The 21,445-nt window shown below is 50.5% G+C and overlaps 1 protein-coding gene across 4 annotated transcripts in view; it reads left to right on the top strand.

Annotated features, from left to right (window-relative positions):
• The window catches only part of Gramd4 (GRAM domain containing 4), a 74,470-nt gene that overhangs the window by 24,403 nt on the left and 28,622 nt on the right, over positions 1–21,445 (top strand). For 3 of the 4 annotated variants that reach the window (XM_028753740.1, XM_028753741.1, XM_028753742.1), the window contains exons 2-3: positions 6,927–7,137; positions 16,430–16,550. In XM_028753740.1, the coding sequence (XP_028609573.1) occupies positions 6,927–7,137; positions 16,430–16,550 (332 nt within the window). Of the gene's footprint in view, positions 1–6,712; positions 6,771–6,926; positions 7,138–16,429; positions 16,551–21,445 lie in introns of those variants that run through there. The other variant, XM_028753743.1, reaches the window with a different exon arrangement.

The following is a 21,445-nucleotide window of genomic DNA, read 5'->3' as shown; positions in this document are numbered from 1 at the left end:
GGCCCCCTGCTTCTTGCCCTCAAATATATTTGTACTTTGGGTGTCAGAGTCCTTCTGTCCTGATGCCTGGTCCGTGTATCCCCCAACCTAGGCTGCTCAGAAGCTCCTGGAAACAGTCTTAGGGTAGTCTCAGAACCACCTCCTCTCTCTTCCATCTCCTGCTAGATGGGAGGGTCACCATAGTGCCCAGTGGCTATGTGACGGAGATTTACGAGGAACTAAAGAATACTGAGATTTACGAGGAGCTAAAGAATACTTGTTGGTCTCCTTCTGGAAAGTAGGTCTTTGTCTTTGCTATTTACTGTCCTTACTGTTGGTCAGACCTGGTGCTGGGTCCTTCAGGTGCCATTTCAGGTCATCCTCTATGACAATGTGAGTTAGGGACTTGCTATATCTTCTAGCAGAAGAGCCCAGGGCATGGAGAAGTCATGTGACTGAAATCATACATCCAAGGTTGCAGGTTTCAAGGCTGTCTGTCCCTGGCACCGCACCACATGGCTGGGGCCAATCTAGTGGAAGGTGATCGCCTCTTGCTTCTGTTTCCCCATCGCTAGGGTGTTTGCAGATGTGACCCTGTCCCTAAATTGGTACTAGAGGCACAGGATGGCAATATTCATCTCAGATCCTCAAGAGGCAGCATAGCCTGTCTTAGCTACTTTTTATTTTCTGTGACAAGCACCATGATCAAAGAAACTCATGAAAGAGTTGGTGAACCAATGAGTTTATTGGTCTTACTCGGAGAGCGTGGGGTAGGGGCACTGCCTGCAAGGGTATGTGGGCGACCTCCAAGGGGACATGTCACCAAAAAGTATCCGTGAGCTGGAAGCTTGAATACAAACAGAGGTATATGTGTTTGATCTCATCATTGCTTTGGAGTTTTTGTTGTTGTTGTTTTTTAAATTTTATTTGTATGAGTGCATGCATGTCCGAGCTCCATGTCCATGCAGTCCCTCTAGAAGCCAAAAGAGGGCGTTAGAGCCTCCCAGGAGAGGAGTTACAGGTAGCTGTGAGCCGCCATGTGAATGTTAGGAATTGAACCCAGCAGAGATGGATGACAGTTTCTCCATGAGAGAAGGCTTCCTTTCAGTTAAGCTCTCTTACTTTGTATACGCTGTCACAGACCACAGGATCATGTGCGGCTTGGGTGGAATTACTTACAGCTAGAGATGTGTGCAGGGAGGGGGTTCCTAGAATTCGAAAGGAGGCTCTAGTGACCTTCTCCACTCTCTTCTGTGAGGCAAGGTGAGCAAAGGGTCTCTTGCAAATAGTCTGAGCCACTCTGCTGAAGATGGTAATGGCGGATCCGCCCAGAGGACAGTGTTTCACAACATCATCTGATGCGGTCGTCTGACCATGGGAAGTCTAACCCCCTTCACAGTCCTCGAGGCTTAGGGGCCACCTTCCCAAGAAGACAGATTTGGCCAAGGGCCAGGCGGCTCAGTTTTGCTTGGCAGCTGGGGACCCCTGGGATTGTTACGCAGGAGCAAGGGTTAGCATCCAGTGGGAAAGAGGATGTGGTTTATATCTGGGGATCTGTGGGAGAGCTACCCAATAAGGAGGGCTGAAGAGTACAGCTGTGGCTCCGCTTGTCAGTTGTGGGTTTACAGACTAGTGTATCCTAAGTCCAGCTTTGAATTCAGAGAGGAGTTTTCTGCTGCGGGAAGGTGAGCCAGTGCCATTCTCAGGCCAAGTGCTAAGGCTGGCAGCCGCTTTTATTTTATTTTTTTTAGTCTTAGACTTGGAAAGGGAAATAAAGCCCTTTGTGGTTCCCCAGTCCCCGGCTCTCACACACACACTGCCTCCTTTGTGTGTCTGAAAGCCATTGAACGGCTTTCCAGCGCAGTGTGCTGTGGCATTCCAGAGCACATTTGCAGAGAGGGGCTGAGAGTCTGGCAGCTTGCCACCTGAGCTGGAGAGCCTAGAGAGCAGAGCATACCCACTGTCCTGCCCTGCTAGGACCTGCAGATACCGGATCATCAAAACCTGGGCAGCGGGCACCATCCACTCAGAGCCTTTGTTGACACACCAGCTCTGAGACTGGTAGTCACTGTATCCTTGAACTATGCCCCTGACCAGTTGTAGCTGGGGATGTGTTTAAGTATGCCTCCTTCCAGACAGAGGTGCGTTGATGGTCCAGCTGACAGCACGGCTGATGTTATGATGGGTTGCACTCTGCGTGTCTGTCACTGCCTTGAGGGAGTCTGTGACTTACTGTAGGGCATTGAGTTCCAGGTAGCAACTGTTCGTATGGAGCTGTCTTGATCTGGAGAGAAAAACACATTCCCCTCCATGTTAGTTGGTCAAGACAGAGTCTGGTATAGCCCAGGGAGAAGTCTGAGGAGGAGAAGAGGGCCCATGTGAAGAACTCATGGCACTAAGGGACCCAGCAAAGGAATTGTCCCATCTCAGAAAGGGCCACTACAAGACCTTGACAGGACAAGGGGAAAAGTTGTGTGGTAGCCGCAGAGAGTTCTGGCGGGGGTTGGGTGGTGGGGTACTGGGGTGTACAGGGCTCCTATGTGGATGCATGCAAAGGGACTGTTGTGGGGAGAGCAGCCAGGCTACAGGTTGAAGAGTCACTTCTTTCTGTGGCCTGGGGACAGCGGTCAGTTGGACACAGGGAGGCCTGGAGGAGCCTGTGGAGGAGATACAGCAGCTGCAGTCAGGGCAGCAAGCAGCACTTGAGCACAGTGTTGGGTTGGTGGGTGATGCTCCTGCTTTTAGCATGGAGGCCCAGCCCTGGAGGGTGAGCAGCCCCAGGCGGCCTTGACTCAGGCTTCCTCCTCTGTAAGTCAGGTTGTGTGGAGTTGAACAGTGTCCTCCTAGTTCATGTCCATCTGGAAACAGGGTCTTTGCACCTGTTGTTGAGGTATGGTCACCCTGGCGAGGGTAAGATACTGTCCCAGCCAGCAGGGGATATCAATGTGGGCGTGGCAGATATCAGTCCCTGGGGTATGTTGGCTGGGAAAGTCAGAAGGGACCTATCTCTGGTAGCTTAGGTTTTGTTCCTTCCCCTCTGAAGCTCAAAGAGGTCACCTTTTTGAAGGTCCTAAGGGGGGGCCAAAAGGAGAGCAGTGGGGCCAGGAGGAGGCTCTCTGGTTCCCCTTGCTTGGGGGGAATCTACACATCCTGGTTCTGCCTTCAGTGCCAGTGTGAACAGCTCAGCAGGACCCCGTGCGTGGAACTGAGCAGGAGACGTGGAGCCTGAGCTCCCAGGGTAGTCAGCCTCTCGTGCCTTCCATTCAGGTGCTGACAACCTAGCTGCTGGGCGGCCTTGGTTCCCTCTTCTCGTTTGCTTGCCGAAGCTTAATGGAGAAGCTGGCCCTAGTTCCAAGGAACTGCAGGATCTTAGACAGGGGAACCTTCTTGTGGGAATGAACCTTCAGAGAGCCAAGAGCTCTACGTAAAAGCATGCTTTCTACTTTGCTCAGCCTGTGCCCACCTGGGTGCATAGGCTCCTGCATCCAGGTGCCCATTGCCTCTGCATCTTGGCAGTCCCTCCCCCGCTTTTTCTGCATGCAGCCTCTAGCAGTAGGAACAGGGCTGGCCATTCCCAGAACAAAAGGAGGTCAGTATCAGGTTGCGAGGGACCTTCTACCTCTTTTGTTTTTGTTCTTATTTGTTTCCTTCCTTCTCTTTCTATTTGTGTGTGTACACGCATGCTCATGTGTACACCTGTTCACATGCAGAAGACAGAGGAGGACATCAGATGTTTTCCTCTGTCATACCACCTTATTCCCTCAAGACAAGGTCTGTCACTAAAACTAGAGTTAGACTGGCAGCCACCCGAGCCCCAGGGCCCCTTCTGTCTCCAGCCCCCACAGCATCAGGGTGACAGGTGTGTGTGTGTGTGTGTATGTGTGTCTGAGCTCATCTTTTTACATGGGTGCTAGGGATTTGAACTCAGGTCCTCATGCGGTATAGCAAGTTCCCTTACCCTCTGTCCTCTCCCCTACCCCTGATCTTAGTTTTCTAAATTAAAGCCATAGGCGCTGAAGTCCCCAGAAGCAGGACGAAGAAGGAAAGGGACTTGTGCTCAGCAACGGAAGGTGGTTGCAGTTTTACATGGCAGAGCATCCTAGGATGGATGAACATAGTAGTTAGCACCACCAAATGCACCCTCAAAAGTGCTTTCCTTAGTACATTCTCTGGTGTGTGTGCATCTTACCATAGTAAATAAATCGCTGGGACAAAGCCATGGAAAGGCACCGTGGAGCATTTGGAGAGAGACTTGCTGGAGCCACTCTAAGCCGGAGCCCTGATGGGGTTGTGTTTCTTCTCATACCTATTTGCAGTGACCGCCAGGGCTATAGTGATTTGCAGCTGGTGTCCTGTATGAGGCCACAATAGACATACCATTGTCCCCACCCTGTATGGGGCTGGTAGTAGGTAAGGGTGACACACAGTGAGGATGGACCACTGGCTCTGCAGACATCAGTGTTCTAGGATGCTGAAGCACCCGCAGTGTTAGCGTGCGTTGGTTTTCTGCTTGGCATCATGGCCAGTTTTTGAGTGAGTTAGGACGTAGTCTCCTCACTGCTCCCTGCCATCCCCCCTGCACTCTCTCCGGTTCTCATTTATTTATGCAGTCCTGGGAAATGTGAACTGCTCTTTCACGTCGGGTGTGGCGTCTTTCGACTTCATTGAGTATGCTTTAACTTTCAAACACGTGTGCACTTTTTTTTTTGGTTTTAATTTTTACATTTGTCCAGTAGTCTCTGTTCTTTTTTTTTTTTTTTTACTTTGTGAATGTATTTTTCAGTCTCTTTAGACATTTCTTTTAGATTTATTTATTTTATATTATGTCTATTGAGCGTGCTTTGCCTGCATGGATGTGTGTGCACCACAGGCATGCCTGATGCTTGCGGAGGTCAGAAGGGGACACCCAATCCCTGGACCTGGAGTTTGGATGGTGGTGAGCCCCAATGTATACTCTGGGAACTGGTCCCCTAGAGATGCAGTTAGTGCTCTTAACTACACTGAGCCATCTCTCTGGCCGATATCTCTTCTCTGGTGGTTTATTGTGTATGCTTTTAAGTTTAATGTCCCTTTGGTTCCCCTGAAATTCATAATTCCTGCATGTGATTAAGTTTCCTAGTGGCTAGCATTTGCTCCCACCCTGAGTGACTGCTTGCCCCATCCACCACACTGCCTAGGGCTGGGTGTAGGTTAGGTTCCATTTCCCTTGGTGTGTGCTCGCACTTTGGCCCCACTGATAGGCTGCACGCCTCCACTGCTCTGTGGTTAGAATGGTTAGAACGAGCAAGTTCTTTGTCTTTCCTTCCTTTCCCCCCCCCCCACTTCCCCAAACCCCTGCTTCTTTCAGTTTGCTTTCCTTTCTTTCCTGACAGGATCTCACGTAGTCCAGGCTAGCTTGGAACTTACTATGTAGCAGACGTTGACTTTGAACTTCCGACCCTTCTGCCTCCATCTCCCAAGTGCCAGGATGACAGGCATATATCACCATAGTACTGGGGACTGATCCTAAGGTTGTGTCCATGCTAGGCCACCGTTTAAACAACCGATCTATTCCCTCTTGACCCTCAGAGCAGTTTTGACAGAGGTCTTATGGGTTCCATTACTAGTGAGTCTTGCCGAGGGCCTTGATGTCAAGGAGAGCAGGAGGGAGCCTTGGAGACAGGCAGGCCTGTCTGTCGCAAGACTCTGTCCAGGCTATGATTTATCTGTCCACTGAGGGCTTCCGTGTTTCTGTACCAAACAGGAAGCTCTTCCCCCCTTGCTGGACAGAGTCCGACCCAGTTCACTCCCCCAGTTTTCCTTGCGTGAAAACAATCCTGTGGTTTACTGGGCCTAAGCCCAGGCCTGGGGTCAGGCCCTCAGCATGTGTCATCTTGAATTCCCAGAATACTTTGGCCTGGTCGGGATCATTTCTGTTTCAGAGATAAAAGTCTCATCTCAGAGAGGCGGTGAGTGGCAGAGCAGGCTGGAACCCACCGGCATCATTGTGCTGCACTCTGCGGCTTTACGGCTCTTAAAGATGTCAGGGCAGGATCTTTGGGAAGGGCAGTCTGTGCGTCCTGATCTGTATAGCCTTAGACCTGGAGCTGTAGGATAGGAGCTGCTGGGCCTTTACTGCCTAGCCAGCCCTGCTATGGGCCTGGGAATGAGGCCAGCTGGACACAGTGGGAAAACATCCCTTCCCCCTGCAGGGGTGGATTTTGAAGGTTGCCATGGCTCTCCTGATCCAGTTAGGATAGAGAGGTGGAGAATGAGCCTCCAGGGGTGCCCATCGTTTGGTACATATTGTCTGTTAATTTACATGGGCCTTGCATGCAGCACACAGTGTGTAGTGGGACGTGGGACGACGCCTTTGCCCAACTTCTGAATCCATTTCTGTCAGGACTCTGTTTTAGGAGCTGGGCCTCCAAGGCCAAGCCAGTGTTCACAGGTGAAGGGGGAAAATTGGGCAGACAAAAGAATGACGGAGTCATTCCCTGCCCATTTTTCCATAGGTCCCAGAGAGCCTGTAGGGAATCTATAGAGGCAGGAGTGATGCTGAGACCCAGCCTTGGTACTGTTACAGGCAGAGTGCAGTACTGCAGTAAGACTGGTCTCCAGTCTTAACTCTGAGCATTTTAGAGAGTGGTCAACCTTTTCTTTCTCAGCTCTAGTTACCCCATACCCTTAAATCTGTTACAGTGTGGTGACCCGTGCAAGACCATCTATATCAGGATCCCCTGCCCTTGAGAACTGGAGGCTTTCTTCTGCTGTTAGGACTTTGCACAGAAGGACCCTCAGCAGCTGGCCAGGTTGTCCATGGTTGGGTGATGTCTGGTCTGATCAGATCTGGCCATTCATTGTCGAGCTAAGTGCTCACTGTCAGCCTCAATATGGAACTGGAATTAAACATGGCGGGGGCAGCAGCAGACAGCAAGCAGCTAGTGACATTCGCCATTCTCTTTCAGGGATCCCCCCCGTCATGTCCAGGTGAGGCCGAGGAGTGCCGTGCTGAACATGCTCAGGAGGCTGGATAGGATCAGGTTCAGAGGCCACAAGAGAGAGGACTTCCTTGATCTAGCCGAGTCCCCAAATGCCTCGGACACCGAGTGTGGAGACGAGATCCCCTTGAAGACGCCACGGCCCTCGCCCCGGGACAGTGAGGAGCTCAGGGACCCTGTGAGTATGCCAGGCCCTGAGTCTTTTACATCTCTCAATGTGGGCAGTGGGGCAGGGCGAGGGGTATTAGACCCAGTTCATAGGTGTCCAAGCTGAGTATGGACATGGGAAGATTCATGCCTGACCAGACTGTTTGGACATGCTCAGAAGCCCAATTCTGTTTCTTGTTGCCTGTCTACCACAACCCACAGAGTCCACTGGGACAGGCAGGCCCTTGTCTAGGTGGGACTTCTGGAAAAAGTTTTGTCTAGAAGCTGTATTATTTTTCTGGGTGTTTGGGAAACTTGTCATATAAATTCAATGTTGTAGCCTGGCTGCCACCCCACCAGTGTTGGTGTAGTGACGGGGTAGGGTGTGGCTGATCTGAAAGCTACTGGCTCCCAGCTTGTCTGCCTGTGCCAGGATGTATGTCACTGACCCAGCCACTGGCTGAGCCCTCACTAACTCACACAGTGGCCAGTGGCAGGGAGCTCTCTGTCCAGGCATCAAATATCACCAGAGAACCCTAGCCAGGGGAAGGCTTTGGTGTGAACAAACCAAGGACCCCTGCCCTCCAGAGCTTGGAGGAGTGCAGAATAGAGCTGGGTAAGTAAGCACCTTGCAGTCTTTCCTCTGAATAGGCCTCTTGAGTCTCAGGCTGGCTGTGGTGTGCACGTCTACTCAGCCTCCGTCCCTAGCACCCCAGCACCTTGAGTGTACTTGATGGCCATTGGTTTTCCTCTCTCAGCCCCCCACCCCCACCCCAAGCCTGGTAATCTTTCCAGATGTGACTGCGATCACTGGCCTTCTCTTAGCTCTTGTATTATTAATGGTTCATAATAGAATGGTGACTGTGTACTGCTCATGGCAAGATTAATAATTTACTAGCGCTGCCTCCTAAGAGCCTGGCTGTGTGCCCTATGGGGCCTAGCCAGGTGGGCAGGGCCACTTGCTTTCCTATCCAGCCTCCCGGTGTGTTTGGCTGGTGCTGTTCCCAGAGTTTAAAGTCAATGGCTAGTCCGTTAGCTATTGGTCTAGGGGGTGGGTCGTGCTTTTTAGCTTGGTGTGTCCTGTTTTGCAGGTGACAATGCAGAGTAATACAGACTTGACAAGATACTTAATGGTATCTTGTCGAGTGCTGGGGTGGAGGTGTGGAAGCCATGGGTCTGGGCAAGATGAGAACCTTTGGGTTGAGCATCTCAGGGACAAGAATTGACACACACACACTCACATACACACACACACACACACACACATACCCTTAAACATACATATACACATATGCATATACATGCATACATGCAGGAACACACAAATATACACATACAATCACATACACGTATACATATACACACATATACACTCTCACACATGCATGCATACATATATACATGCACATGTGTGTGCCTATAGACACACACACACACACACACACACACACACACACACACAGAAGATATGAGATTCTGGGTTCAGTGGCCAAAAGAACCTACTCAGATGTTGAAGCATGGTTTGTCTTGGCTGTCACTCCGCCTGCCCATCTGCGCCAGGATTGTGTGGTAGAATCGGACATGTCTGAGGTAACATGAGGCAGTTATAGAGAAGAGGGTGGTATATGGGTGTAAAAGTGACTTTTACTCTCCTGTAGTCCTTGTTGTCTCTGAGGCTTACTGCCTCTGTCTGCTAACCTAGGCCTCGTCCTGGAAGCTTCTAGCTTCAATATAGTCTAATCTAGGCCTTGAATGTCTTCAGCCTCTGAGACTTACCACCAAATAAGCTCACCCTTTCTAACTCTTGCTGAACTCTGGCTGGCTGGTCAACTCAGCTGTTCAGGCTCAAAACTCCTCTCCACGCTGACTGATACAATATGGTTTCTCTCTTGGTCTCTGGCTGAATTTCTCTGCTTGGCCTCATACTAATTTGGGCAATATGGTTCTAATCATCTGGCTCCTTCTCCTTCTCTGGTTCTTCTGTTTTCACCTGTGTCTAGCTTGTTCTCTCTTTGCAACCTCTGTACAACTGTCCTGGTAAAACTTCCCTCTCTCCCTTTCTCTCTCCTCGATGCTCTCTCTTAAGTAGCCTCTCTTTCCTCGTAAGTATTGGGAGTATCCTATTCTGTCAAATCTTTCTCTGATTTGTCACTTTCTCTGTCACTCATTTGGGCATCACTTTTGAACATGGGTGCTTCCTTCTTCAAACTAACTTTACCTTCATTGTTTGGGATCCAAGATGTGTACTGAAGGTGTATCTGTGTTCCAGCCAGAGAGATTAAAGGTGTGTCTTAAGGGCTGAACCACACCACAACTAGAAATAGGGTTTTTCAGTAAATAACACAATCTTGGGGTTCACAGTGGGATCGACTGTCCTACAACATATGGTCTCCAGGGATAGCCACCCCAGGTCATAGCCTCACTTGGCTACTTAGCAGCTGCAGGGTCTAGCTAGAATCTGGTTTGAAAGAGTTTTCCTGTAATATAGACCATAGGTGCTTTTATCCCATGTGACCTACCACCCCGGGATGTCTGACCAGCCCTGGACCTCCTGCTGGTGACATAGCTAGGTATGGGGTTGCCAGAAGATTTTGAGTTTGTGGCCTCAGCCCATGGCCACATGCATGGTTGGGGACCCTCATGGCAGATACAGGCTTGGGTATTGGTTGATGATAAGGTTTAGGTAGGGAGTGACATATTATTCTAGGACAGGTTCTTGTGGCTACTTTGGGTGACATTGGTGTAGAGCTGGGACACCTGGTGGCTAGAGAGGGCCGCTAAGCTTGTGCCCTTAAAATTTGCATATCCTATTTTGCTTGTCTTGATGTCACAGAGAAGGTCTGTCCCTGGTGTGTGTTGTAGTGATCTTAGGTAGAAGGGAGTTAGCCCAGAAGGTGCATGTTGCTGGGCTGGCTCTGAAGAAATAGGAGAGGAAATCGCAGGGTGTGGAGCACTTAGCTGGAGGGGGAACATCTGGATTTAGGGGATTCTAGGAGCCCTGGTGAGGGGGGGTCAGTGCTGAAGCTGGGTTGTTTTAGGGTGACTAGCTTGGAGAATGTAGAGCAAGAAGGGACTCGCCAGGGCATGGTGCTAGTCGGATAGACCACCTCTGATGTGTAGGAAACCCCCTGTGAGGCAGGAAGGTTCTGGGGGATGTGTTGATTTGGGAGGTAGGCTTCACTTCCTGAGCTGCAGCTGGGAAAAGCTGCTGCAGAGGTCTCACCAAGGTCAGACTTGGGACCTGGGCTCTTGTACCTTCTGGCATTAGGAGCTCTGTGGGGAAACTGCACCAGGGGAACCTGGGTGCCAGGAATCATGGGGAATCTCTGTTAGTTCAGCCTTGAAGGAAAAACAGGTCCTAGCTCAGATCACTGTGTAGAGTCCCAGGTTACTGGTTGAAGAGGGACTAGGTGATGCTGTTTGCCCTTAAACCCATCCCCACCCCCCAATACCCAGTTTAAAAAGGGTTCATGTTGGTGTTTATCCTGATTTGAGGTAATACTAGTTGACCCATTGTTCCCATGCAGGTAGGTATCAGCACCCATGAACTAGCGACTCAGAGGCTTCCTACCGGGCCGGGTCCTTTGTCGTGACTTGGTTGTGTTTTGTGTAGACCCTGCTCTGGGGTCTCTCCCCAGGGACTCCAGGTCAGGACACACAATGGTAACTATTTTCCTACACCTGTCCCGTTCCTCCTTGGGGGTCAGGTGGCCTTTTGCTCTGTGCAGCCTCACGGAGTGATTGGGAGCCCAGGCACCAGCGTGGAAACCTCAGTGGTTTGTTGGTTTGATGCCAGGCTAATAGCAGCACCCCATGAGGATTGCCATGAGCATTACGGGGGCCATTGTGTCAGTCAGATTCAGTGGCCTCCAGTGTATGTTTTCTATTGTGCAGACCAAGAAGGACTGTGCATGCTTTAGTGGTCATTGGTGATTCCTCAGCTTCTACCTGGCCCACCACTGGCCTGCTGTGTCTCTGTGGCACTGCGTATTCTTAAATTTTTTTTCCAGGCATAGTAGTGCATGCCTTTAGTCTCAGCACATGGGAGGCAAAGGCAGGTATCTCTGTGAGTTCAAGAACAGCTTCTATCTGTCTATCTATCTATCTATCTATCTATCTATCTATCTATGTGAGTTCAAGAACAGCCTCTGTCTGTCTGCCTGCCTGTCTGTCCATCTATCATCTATCTATCCATCTATTATCTATCCATTCATCTATCTATCAATCTATCTATCTATCTATCTATCTATCTATCTATACATCTGTTCTCTGTATTCATCGTGACGTCAATTTTAGAGGTCTGAGTACAACTTGTGGGAGTTGATTCTCTCTTTCTACCATATAGGTCCTAGGGTTCAAACTCAGGCTGTCTGGCTTGCCTGCAAGTGCCTTTTCCTAATGAACCACTTCATGGCCTGGCATTACCTATCCTGTACATTTTCCTGTAAAATAACTGGCTCAGGTGTAGCCTCTGGTGTCTGGCATTTTCCTTTTTGTGACTTAATAATGACCTGTGGTTTGGGCTGAGGGTATGGCTCAGCGATGGAGAGGTTACCTAGCATGTGCAAGGCCCTGTGTTCTCCCAAGTGTATCTACGTGCCTGATTTTCTGGAATGTCAGAATATGTCTAATTCCAGCACTCAAGAGGCTAAAAAGCAAGGTTACCACAAGGCCATCTTAGGCTACATAGCAAGTACTGGTCCAGCCATGCCTATATAACAAGAGTCTGTCTCAAAAATAAAACAAAACAATAACAACCTTAAAATAAATAAATAATACAAGCCCCATGATTTGGATGGACCACGTTTGTTTATCTATGCACAAACCAGTAGACACTAGGTTTGTTTCCACTTTGGGGCTCTGACAAACAACAGAACAACCGGGAATATAGTTTCTCCCAAACATCTGTTTGCATCTGGAGTCACTGGGTCACATGGAGGCCCTGTGTTTCCGAGGGAACTGCTATGCTGTTTTCCACAGGCAATGAGGCCATTTTCCACTCCCGTGTGTGGGGGTCTGTGGATTCCCGAGGTCTGAGTGGCACAGATGCCCCATCAGCCAGTGCTCTGTGGAGACCCTTGAGATCGTCCAGCTGCTTCCCTCAGCAGGCATTCAGGCTCCCACTGTGGAATATGTTTCTGCTTTCAGTGATCTCCCCACTGAGGGACACTGGTGCCCTCCAGCTTGAAGTATTGCAGGGTCTGGGAGTCACAGGAAAGTGCTGGAGGCCTCCAGAGGCTGCCCTCCTCCAGACAAAGTACTTCATCCCCACGGCTGGCCTAAAGGCCCGTGTTCCTGTGCCTCTGCCTAGGGTTTCCTCCAACTCCTGTGTCAGCTAACTTAACTCAGGCAAAAGAGACAGCTCAGCTTATCTGCCTTTTATCATGAGAGAGACGGTCGTCTCTACACTCACTGCGTTATGTAAATTTACAGTGGTTTCTTCCCAGCCTCAGTCTATGTCTAGGCTCCTGGCTCCCAGGTCACAGTTACTCCTCCTGAGTCTGAAGCTTGCAGAAAGATTCTGACCAGAACTTAAGCACAGTACCCTGGGACCTTGCCACCCTTGTTAGAGACCTTGATCACTTGGCCAAGTCTCTTGGGGCCTACCTTCAGTGCTGCTATAGAGTCAGGGGACTCCCCTGAGCTGCGACCTCTTCTGCCCTGAGGCTGCCAGAATTGATGCTGATTAGAACCACCCCCCCAACCCCCCCCCCCCACCCCCGGGGCCAGGGGTTAGGATATCCATTCAGGGATGTAAATGAGTATTCAAGTGTAGCTGGCCCTCTAGGGATGAACTGGCTGTCTTTGGCAGGAGCTTGCTGAACCCATCAAATTGACTGGCCTTTCTTTGGCCCCCTCTGCTTTCCCTGCCAGTCTCTGCACCATACCCTCAAGCTTGTCTGTTGTGTGCCTACTCAGCCCTCTTCTGGGAAGGTTGGCTTAGAGGCTGGGAGGTACTGTTTCCTCTCCAAGCTTCCTTCCTATCCCCATCACTTGGGGTTCACCCTTCCTGGCCTCACAGGCTGAGAAGTGTAACGTCATTGAATCTGGTTGGTCTGCTGGGCTGCTTTGAAAACTGGCATTACCTGTAGGCTCCAGGATCCCGTGGTCCCATCATAACCCCAGCCAGGGATCTGAAGCTTGATCTTGCTGCTAGAGGGACCAGCACACATAAACAGGACATAAGGAATGCCAGGGTGACTGTGCCATGCCTGGCATTTGATAGGTGGCTATCTTTTGATTCGGGGGGGGGGGAAAAAAACTTGGGTTCTCTCCACGTCCCCCCCTGCCATGGGAGTGAATTCTCGTCTAGAGAAGTTTATCTTAGGACCCCACTCCAAGGCATTCCCCCAGTGGTCAAAGCAAGGGCTTAGGATGCAGAGACATGGGTACACATCCTCTCTTTGTTCCCACTAACAGCTGATGGTCCCTAACTTTCTTCTTCAGCCCCTACAGCGAGGCTATGTGGGGACTGTGTGGAGCCAAGTGACAGCTCCAGCAGAGGAAGGTCACTCTCATCCCAGAGCTGGCTGCTTGGGGCGTATAGCTCTCCACTGTCTTCTCCCAGGGTTAGCGTCCTTCCTCTGAACCAAATCTCTCAGGCGATACAGATCAAGTCCACTGCTTTCTCAGGACTCCCGGGGTCCCTCTCCCCTCCATCATCCCATGAGGAAATCACGGGAGGAACTGGTTGTAGGGAGGGCAGAACTCGAGAGTGGAGTAGAGGAGGCAAGCCCTTAGCATGGTTCTGTGCTGGGTAGAGCTTGCTTCTTGCTCGTGGGGTCTTCTCTGCTATGTAACTGTAATAGCCAGTCATCTCCAGGGCAGGGCCTCAGTTATCCTGAATGGGCTGTACCCACTCCTATGGCCTGACTCACCTAAGACTCCCGTCATAGGGTCAGTCCCTTGACAAATGGGGCCTCGGACTCAACATAATACTCCTGCTGTAAGCCCGCTGGTGCCTGTGAGCAGAGCAAGTGAAATATTTAACAAACCTCCTTGTAGGCTAGCCCAGACCACAGTCAGAGTGTGGGGCATTTCTTGGAGATGGAGCAGGAACAAGGCTGAAGAGCTCCTGGATTCCTGAATCCCATTTCAATTCAACATTGATGACCTCGTTCTTAAGATAGGCCTTGCCTGAGTGCGCCCGGGGGCAGGGAGGCTAGGCGTGACTCAGACACAGGAGGAATGAGTAGAACTTTTGGAAGGTGCCTAGACAAGAGGGCCAGAGAAGAGGAGTTGGAGACAAAGAAATTGGGGTGCACATGCTAGAACCAGCCTCAGTAGAGCTTCCTGGGGAAATATAGTATGCTTATCTGTTCAGGGAGTAAAGCAATAGGTGGTAATAATAACAGGGCAAAGTTAGGAGTTAGGTGCTCACCAGGATGGCAGACACCACAGCCCAGAGCTGGGTTAGAGATGAGCTGGTTACCTGTATCCTGAAGTTTGCATTTGAGATTGCGTGAGCCCCGTGGTCCCTTCACAAACAACCACTCCTGGCATCTGATTACCCAGCTACCTTTAACGTTTCAGGGGGTAGTTGAATTGAGAAGGGATGGAGACAGGCAGCCATGTTGGGGTTTGCCTCCAGGTCCGATAGCCTGTATATATGGAGTCCTGCACACAGGCCAGTACAGACTCAGTGGCTCTCTCCTGGCTCAGTATGCTTAGTTTTGGGGCTGGCTGGAGCTGAACCACCACAGATGTCTGTCTGGTGGTTCTGGGCTGGAGGTCATCTCGCTTCCCACCTGATTGTGAGCTTTCTTGGGATCCACTGCTATGTGACCTGGAACACAGGCGTGGATGCATATCCTCTTGGGGAGTTTTCTTGTCCTAGACAGGGTTTTTGGAGCACTGGGATACTCCTAGCTCTTCTAGAACAGGTACCTCAAAGCTGGATTTCATCTGTCAGCCTTGAGCTGGGGAGTGACACCCTAGGGCCCCTTAACTTTCATATGCCACTGTCTGTACCAGGGGGCCTGGTCCATGTCTGTGTAAACCTGTGGGAAACAAAGCTGGAAATGCAGGCCAGGGGGCGCAGACAGGGTATCCATGGACTGGGGGGCTTTGTGTCTTCCAGCTCCTTCATCCCAGGCTATATCTCCTGAAAGGTACACATATCGACAAGCTAACCCAGTCGGCTTGCCTACACATATGTTCTGTTATTGCCTAGGAGACGTTGGGGGACCCAAGCAAGGTGGCCAGGTCCCCTCTGTTGCTTGCAAGGCATTTGTGTGTGTGTGTGTGTGTGTGTGTGTGTGTGTGTGTGTGTATGTGTGTTTGCCATGTCAATAGCAGGGTGCCACTGTGGGGATGACCATGTGCATTCCCACTGGCCCGAGAGGCTGTGCAGTGCTGTGCAGTGCTGGGTGGAGCTGGGTGGAGCGTCAGCAGGATGCATAGCTGTACCCAGCGCCTATGACGATGGCTGTGGGCACTGTGACTAGGGATAGCTCGTGGCCTCCAGGACAGGACAGTGGTAGAATTTGCTCCCTGGAGACCCAACAGGAAGGATTTGGTGTGGCGTGACAATACACAAGGTTTTCCCAGCACTCGAGAGGCTGAGGCAGGAGGATAGTGAATTTGAGGCTGGTCTGGACTGTATCATGAGACTGTCTCAAAACCAAAACAACAGAAACCAAGTTTAACACTCTATTTAGTGTTTTGACCCCCCCCTTTCATTGTTAAGTGGGTATGTGTGTGTTTGCATGTGTAGGTGTACGTGTGTGTGCACGTGTGCACATGCGTGCACGTGGAGGCACGAGGTCGATGTCCGGGATCATCCTCCTTTAATCTTCTGCTCTATTCACTGAGGCAGGATCTCTCAATCAAACCCAGAGCTCAGTGATTGTGAGTCTTGCTAGCCTGTCTGCTCTAGTGATTCCCTGCCTCTGCTCTCTGAGGCTGGGATTCCAAGTGTAGGCTACCATGCCCACCTGGCATTTGTGAAGGCTCTGGGGATCCGAACTCTGGTCTTCATACTTGTGTGTCAGTCTCCCCAGGCCTCATAGAGGGTTTTGATTTTTGTGTATGTGTGTTATTTGTTAAGACCTCAGGTCAGGACTGAGAAGATCCATACTGTCTAACATCTCGAGGTGGGTGGGTAGGCTGGTACGCAGTTGTAGAGCCCGTGTTTCCTTGTCTCAAATGTTCAGGAAAATGCTTGTGAGGAGCCTCTGGCCGTTATTTTGACCATAATATACTTTCCCTTGTGATCTGTCTTGCAACTGCCACACCGAGGCTCTGAGGCTTCCTAAAACCAACTGGGATCAGGCAAGGCTGCTTCTGTGTGGCCCTCTGAACTCTTGGTGTTCTCTTTCCAGGCTGGTCCAGGGACCCTCATCATGGCGGCAGGTGTGCAGGACTTCAACAGGACAGAGTTCGATCGGCTGAATGAGATCAAGGGTCATCTGGAAATCGCCTTACTGGAAAAGCACTTCCTTCGTGAGTGTGAGGAAGTACTTATGGGTTGCAGGGGATGGGCCTGAGGCAGGGTGAGCTGGAGCTGCTATGGTATGGACATGGGACAAGTGTGCCTGGGGGCGGGTGCGGATGGGGGCAGACACATGTGAATATATGCATGTGTTGGGGTAGGTGTGAACAGAGGCGTGTGCAGAGAAAGGCTTGGACCAATATATGGACTTGAACATTGATGCCCCCATATGACATTTCCCTCTGAACGTGTGTCTTGTCTGTCTGTTGCCTGTTGCTTCAGAAAACCCAGCCCTGGCCTGTGCTTTGCAGATGGGGTCAGGAAACAGCTGGAGTCTGGGAAAGGAGTGACCTAGTCTATGAGAATTGGGAAGATTGTCATAAATCAAGCATAGTTGACTCAGAATTTTCGGAGTTCCTCATAGGCATCTGAAACTGTTTGTACTGTTACATACAGAGGGACAGTGGGAAGACCCTGGGACCCAGTTGTTTGAGGGCCGTCCACTCCTGGCTCCTGCTGGCCAGATCTTGACATTTGGAGTAAGGAGGAGGTGGTTTTGGGCAGAACAGGAGCTTTTGCAGGTTCAACCCAGTCTCATCTCATGTTTGGTCTTTCTCGTAACTCCCACGTCCTCCTGGTCTTACAGATGAGTAAACTGAGGCACGGTAGTCGTCCTACCATGTATCGAGAGTAGTAATGAGGACTTAAGCCAACCTGGCTAACTCCAGAGCCCGTGCTTATGGCCCCGACGCGTGTTGTCAGAGCTGATCTGATCCTCACAGAAGCCAAGGCTACTGGAAAGCAACATAGGAAGAGCGCTTCAGGCCGGCTTGCCCAGAGCCCGTCCCCATGAATCCATGGAGCAGGTCCAGGCCAGGGGCAGGGCATAGGAGGGCTGCTGGAGCACTCGCCCCACTGGAGCAATTTGAAGGTGCACAGCATTGAGCCAGCCAGAGCTTATGAGGGTGAGGGATTGGGGGACTCTAAGGGTGCTAGATCATTAAGGAAAGTGTCTGACTGCATACTTGGCTATTCTGCTGTAGGACACATTGTTGGCATCCTAGGAACATGACCACAATTCTTTTATCCGTGTTACCCAAAGAGGTATCTCATCCGACTCCTTGGTAACTTTTTTAAGGGAAGGGGTGGGACTTTTCAAGACCGCGTTTCTCTGTGTAGTCCTGGTTGTCCTGGAACTCATTTTGTAGACCAGGCTGGCCTCAAACTTAGAGATCCACTCACCTCTGCTTCCCAAGCACTGGGATTAAATGTGTAGGTCACCACCACCCTCCTTGGTAACTCTTAAGGCAGTCATGGTATTTCCCCTGACAGTGTATGGGCTTCTCCTGGCAGTTTTCTTTTATTCATTAATTATGGAAGATTTTGAATATATACGGAAACAAAGCAGAAAGCATCAGAGGCTCCTGTCGACTCACGCCTGCCTCTCCAGGAGCGGATTCTAGGCCAGGCTGGCTTCGCTCCTCCCCCTCTGGGTTGGGCGAAACTCAGCCAGCACGCTATCGCTTCATCTGTAAATATTTTAGTAGATAGCTCAATGTGTTTTAATGACAAAAGCTGAGAGACCAAGATGGGAAGTAGAACAACACACAGCTTTTCCCCGATTGCATCAGAGACCGACTGGAGCTGGGATCTCCCTGATAGGTTTTTGACAACTCCGAATTGATACCCAACAAGGTCTGTGGGCGGGAACGGCTGGCGTATCTCCTCTGTCTTTTGGTGCCTTCTTCTCTCTCTATTGCTGCCATAGTCCTTGGTGACTAGCTCACCAAGGCTGGGACTCCCTGCTGGAGTCTATGGATAATGTCCCATAGAGTCAGCATGTCTGCCATCCCTCCTCCACAGTGATGGATGTGGCTGGTGTTCGGGGCAGCCTTTTGATGATATTCTTGTGCGTTACCCCCGAGGCATGCTACCCACGACATCACAAAGAGCAGGCACCTCGGCAGAGTTTTCAGACTGGTCGATTTTGTTTGTCCGTAGTTCCTGCTCCTCTCACTGATTAGCTGACAAGTTTCTGCCAACGAATTCCTCTTTGCTCTCTTTGCCCTGAGATACGGTAAGCATGGGAAAGGCAAATTACACAAACTTCCTCCCTTTGTGACACAGTTTTAAATATTCCACCTGAGACCAGAGAGGGTCCCTGCTCCACGCTGTGTGTTTTAGAATCACCAGGAGTTCCAGTAACAAGGAGCGATCATGGAGCTATGGCCTCTGCGTGTGTTCATAGTTCTGCCTCTGGGATGCACAAGCCTCATCCCTTGGCTTCTTGGCCTGTTCACAGTGGAACAAGATAGTCTAGTTCCTTCCCCTCCCCCATTAACACTTCCTGTGCCAGTGCTGGAATTAACTGTTTTTCCAGGCATTTTTGTTCCTTTCTGTGAAGGATTACAGGACGGTCACTGTATCTGGGAGTCATCGTGTCTTGACCATTACAATGACCAGGGCTAGGGCAGTATGAGTTCAGACAGGTGAATGTATAGGAACAGACAGCCAGGACTCCAGTGTCTTTTGGGTCATCACTGAGTCTTTACTGTGTCTGTGTCTTCAACTCACACTGAGTATGGTTCCCAGAGGCAGCATCGACAGCCGTACTCAATTGTCTTATCTCACACTAATATTCGAGTCTCAGGGCCAGCGGGGCATGGTGGTAAACACCTATGATCCCAGAGCTGAGGCAGAGGTAGGAGGCCTGTAGAATCGGAGGCCAACCTGGGATAGGAAAGAAACGCTGTCAAAACTAAAGCAAAACCCCACAAACACCCTAGTGTGGCAGTGTACACCTTTGATCCCCGCTTGAGGCAGGAGGCAGGAGGCAGAGGCCAGCCAGAGCTGCACAGAGAGACCCTGTCTCAAAAATAAAACATAAAAATGCCAGGGCCACCACCAGCCTGGGGACCACTGAGCCCAGTCTGTGGCTTTTGCCCCTTCTGTCCCGAGGGAGCATCTCACAACGGAAGCGAGGGAGCATCTCACAACGGAAGCGTCAGTTTCTTCATTGAAATGCCACCTGCACAGTTGGTTCCTGTCTCTGCCTCCTGGCCTTGCCATTGAGGAGTGCAGGACCGGCTTCAGTCATTTCTCTCACCCTTGATGTTTACAGAGATTGCCTTTGTTTGGCTGGAGTCTATTTTGACTTTATTTCAAACCCAGAAGAAAGTTACAAAAATAGCACTGAGAATGTCTGCATGCTTCTCCTGGAGTTACTCCTCAAAGTGTAACAATGTTGCCACACTCGTGGGTCCGTGGGGTTTTATCCGTCCAGCCCGCCTCCCACCATCTAGCTTTACATATACACGTGCGCATCCCCCGTTATCTGTCTCCCATCTCCCTCTCGTCTATGTAGCCATCCACCCACACATCCACCCATCTTCCATCCATCCATTTCCACATCTGTCCACATCCTACTTTCCCATCAATCCCCCCCATGTATCTATGCATCTCACCCACTCACACATCCATCCACCACATCCGTCTCTTGCCCACCAGCCCACCTGTCCACCCACCCCTCCATCTCTCATCCACCTACCCGTCCATCCATTCATCCATCTGTCCATCTATTTATATGGTTTATTTTCCCTGAGCCGACTGATGGTCCGTTTCAGACACGGTGCTTCTGAGTTCCGAGTACTCTTGCCATGCGTCCTAAAAGCAAGGCTATTCTCTTATCTAGCCTCAGCGTGCAGTGCGCAGCTATCAAAACTGTGAAGTAATATTGCTATGCCATCATCTGGTATGAGACCTTACTGCGGCCTTACCGTTGTCTCGTGTCATTTTTAGCAAAAGGAAGTTCTGATCACATGTCACCTCTTTGGTCACCTTTCGTCAGCTTGTTTCCTGGAGCAGGTGTTTTTCGAGGCACGCGGGTAGGTTGCTTATAGAATGGGCTCGGGTTTAGATGGTCTCTGTTGCTTTACAGAGACTCGGCTCATGTGGCTTTTGCCCTGAATGTCACAGACGTGATGAGGTGTCCTCAGTGCCGGTCACAAGGTATAGGATATCACCTCACCTCATTCTGCATGATGCTAAGAATTCCTTGTCAAATTCAATTCTTGTAGTTATCTAAATTTATTGCACTGGGGGTGTAGCTCAGTGGCAGAAGGCCCACCAGGCATACTCAAGAGAGGGCCCGGGTCCCTTCCACAGTACTGGAGGAAGAACAAAGCACCCAATCAAGAAAAATTGTTTACAGTAGCATAAGCCTATGGTTTCAGCTCAAGGGAGGCTAAGCCAGGACGTCACCTGAACCCTGGAATTCAACACCAGCCTGGGCAATACAGTGAGACCCTTTCTAAAAGCAGATTTTTAAAAAGATAATACCGATTGGCTTATCTGGCTGCACTATCAAGTGATAGGCAGGGAACTCGAGTCTCCCCTGGAGGCTCAGTTTTCTTCTAACTTAATAATCCTTGCTATTGATTTTGTGTTTGGTTGTACCTTCCCCTCTAGATAAGGGCTAGCACACTCGCTCTATGCACACTTGGGTTCTGTTGTGGCAGTCACTCTAGGATGGTACCAGAGATCCTCCCTGTTCTGTTTTCTGTCTGTGTCCCCAGTCTGGGTGTGGCCTAATCTACCAGTTGCCTGTTGGTGACCGATTATACCATCTCCAGCCTTCTGTGCTGACTGTTAGTTATAGGCAGCCCTTCCCAGTCCTCTGCACCTTGACGGTTGGGTGGGACCTATTTTTATACCCGAGGCTTGATGTCTCCAGTGTAGTAGGTGCTGAGTGACTGGAAGAAACTGCAGAAAAGCCTGGTAGAGGTGGAGTTTGCACAGAGGAGTCTGTGCCTCCACCCAACATGGCATCCCTCACAGTCTCCAGGGTAATACAGTCTTAGAGTCTTGAGACACACAAATAAGTTCTGGCTGTCACTAAGCCTATACA

Source organism: Grammomys surdaster, unplaced genomic scaffold, assembly GCF_004785775.1.
Source record: "Grammomys surdaster isolate TR1022 unplaced genomic scaffold, NIH_TR_1.0 125953, whole genome shotgun sequence".
Lineage (NCBI taxonomy): Eukaryota > Metazoa > Chordata > Mammalia > Rodentia > Muridae > Grammomys > Grammomys surdaster.
This window is presented reverse-complemented; position numbering and strand designations above follow the sequence as displayed.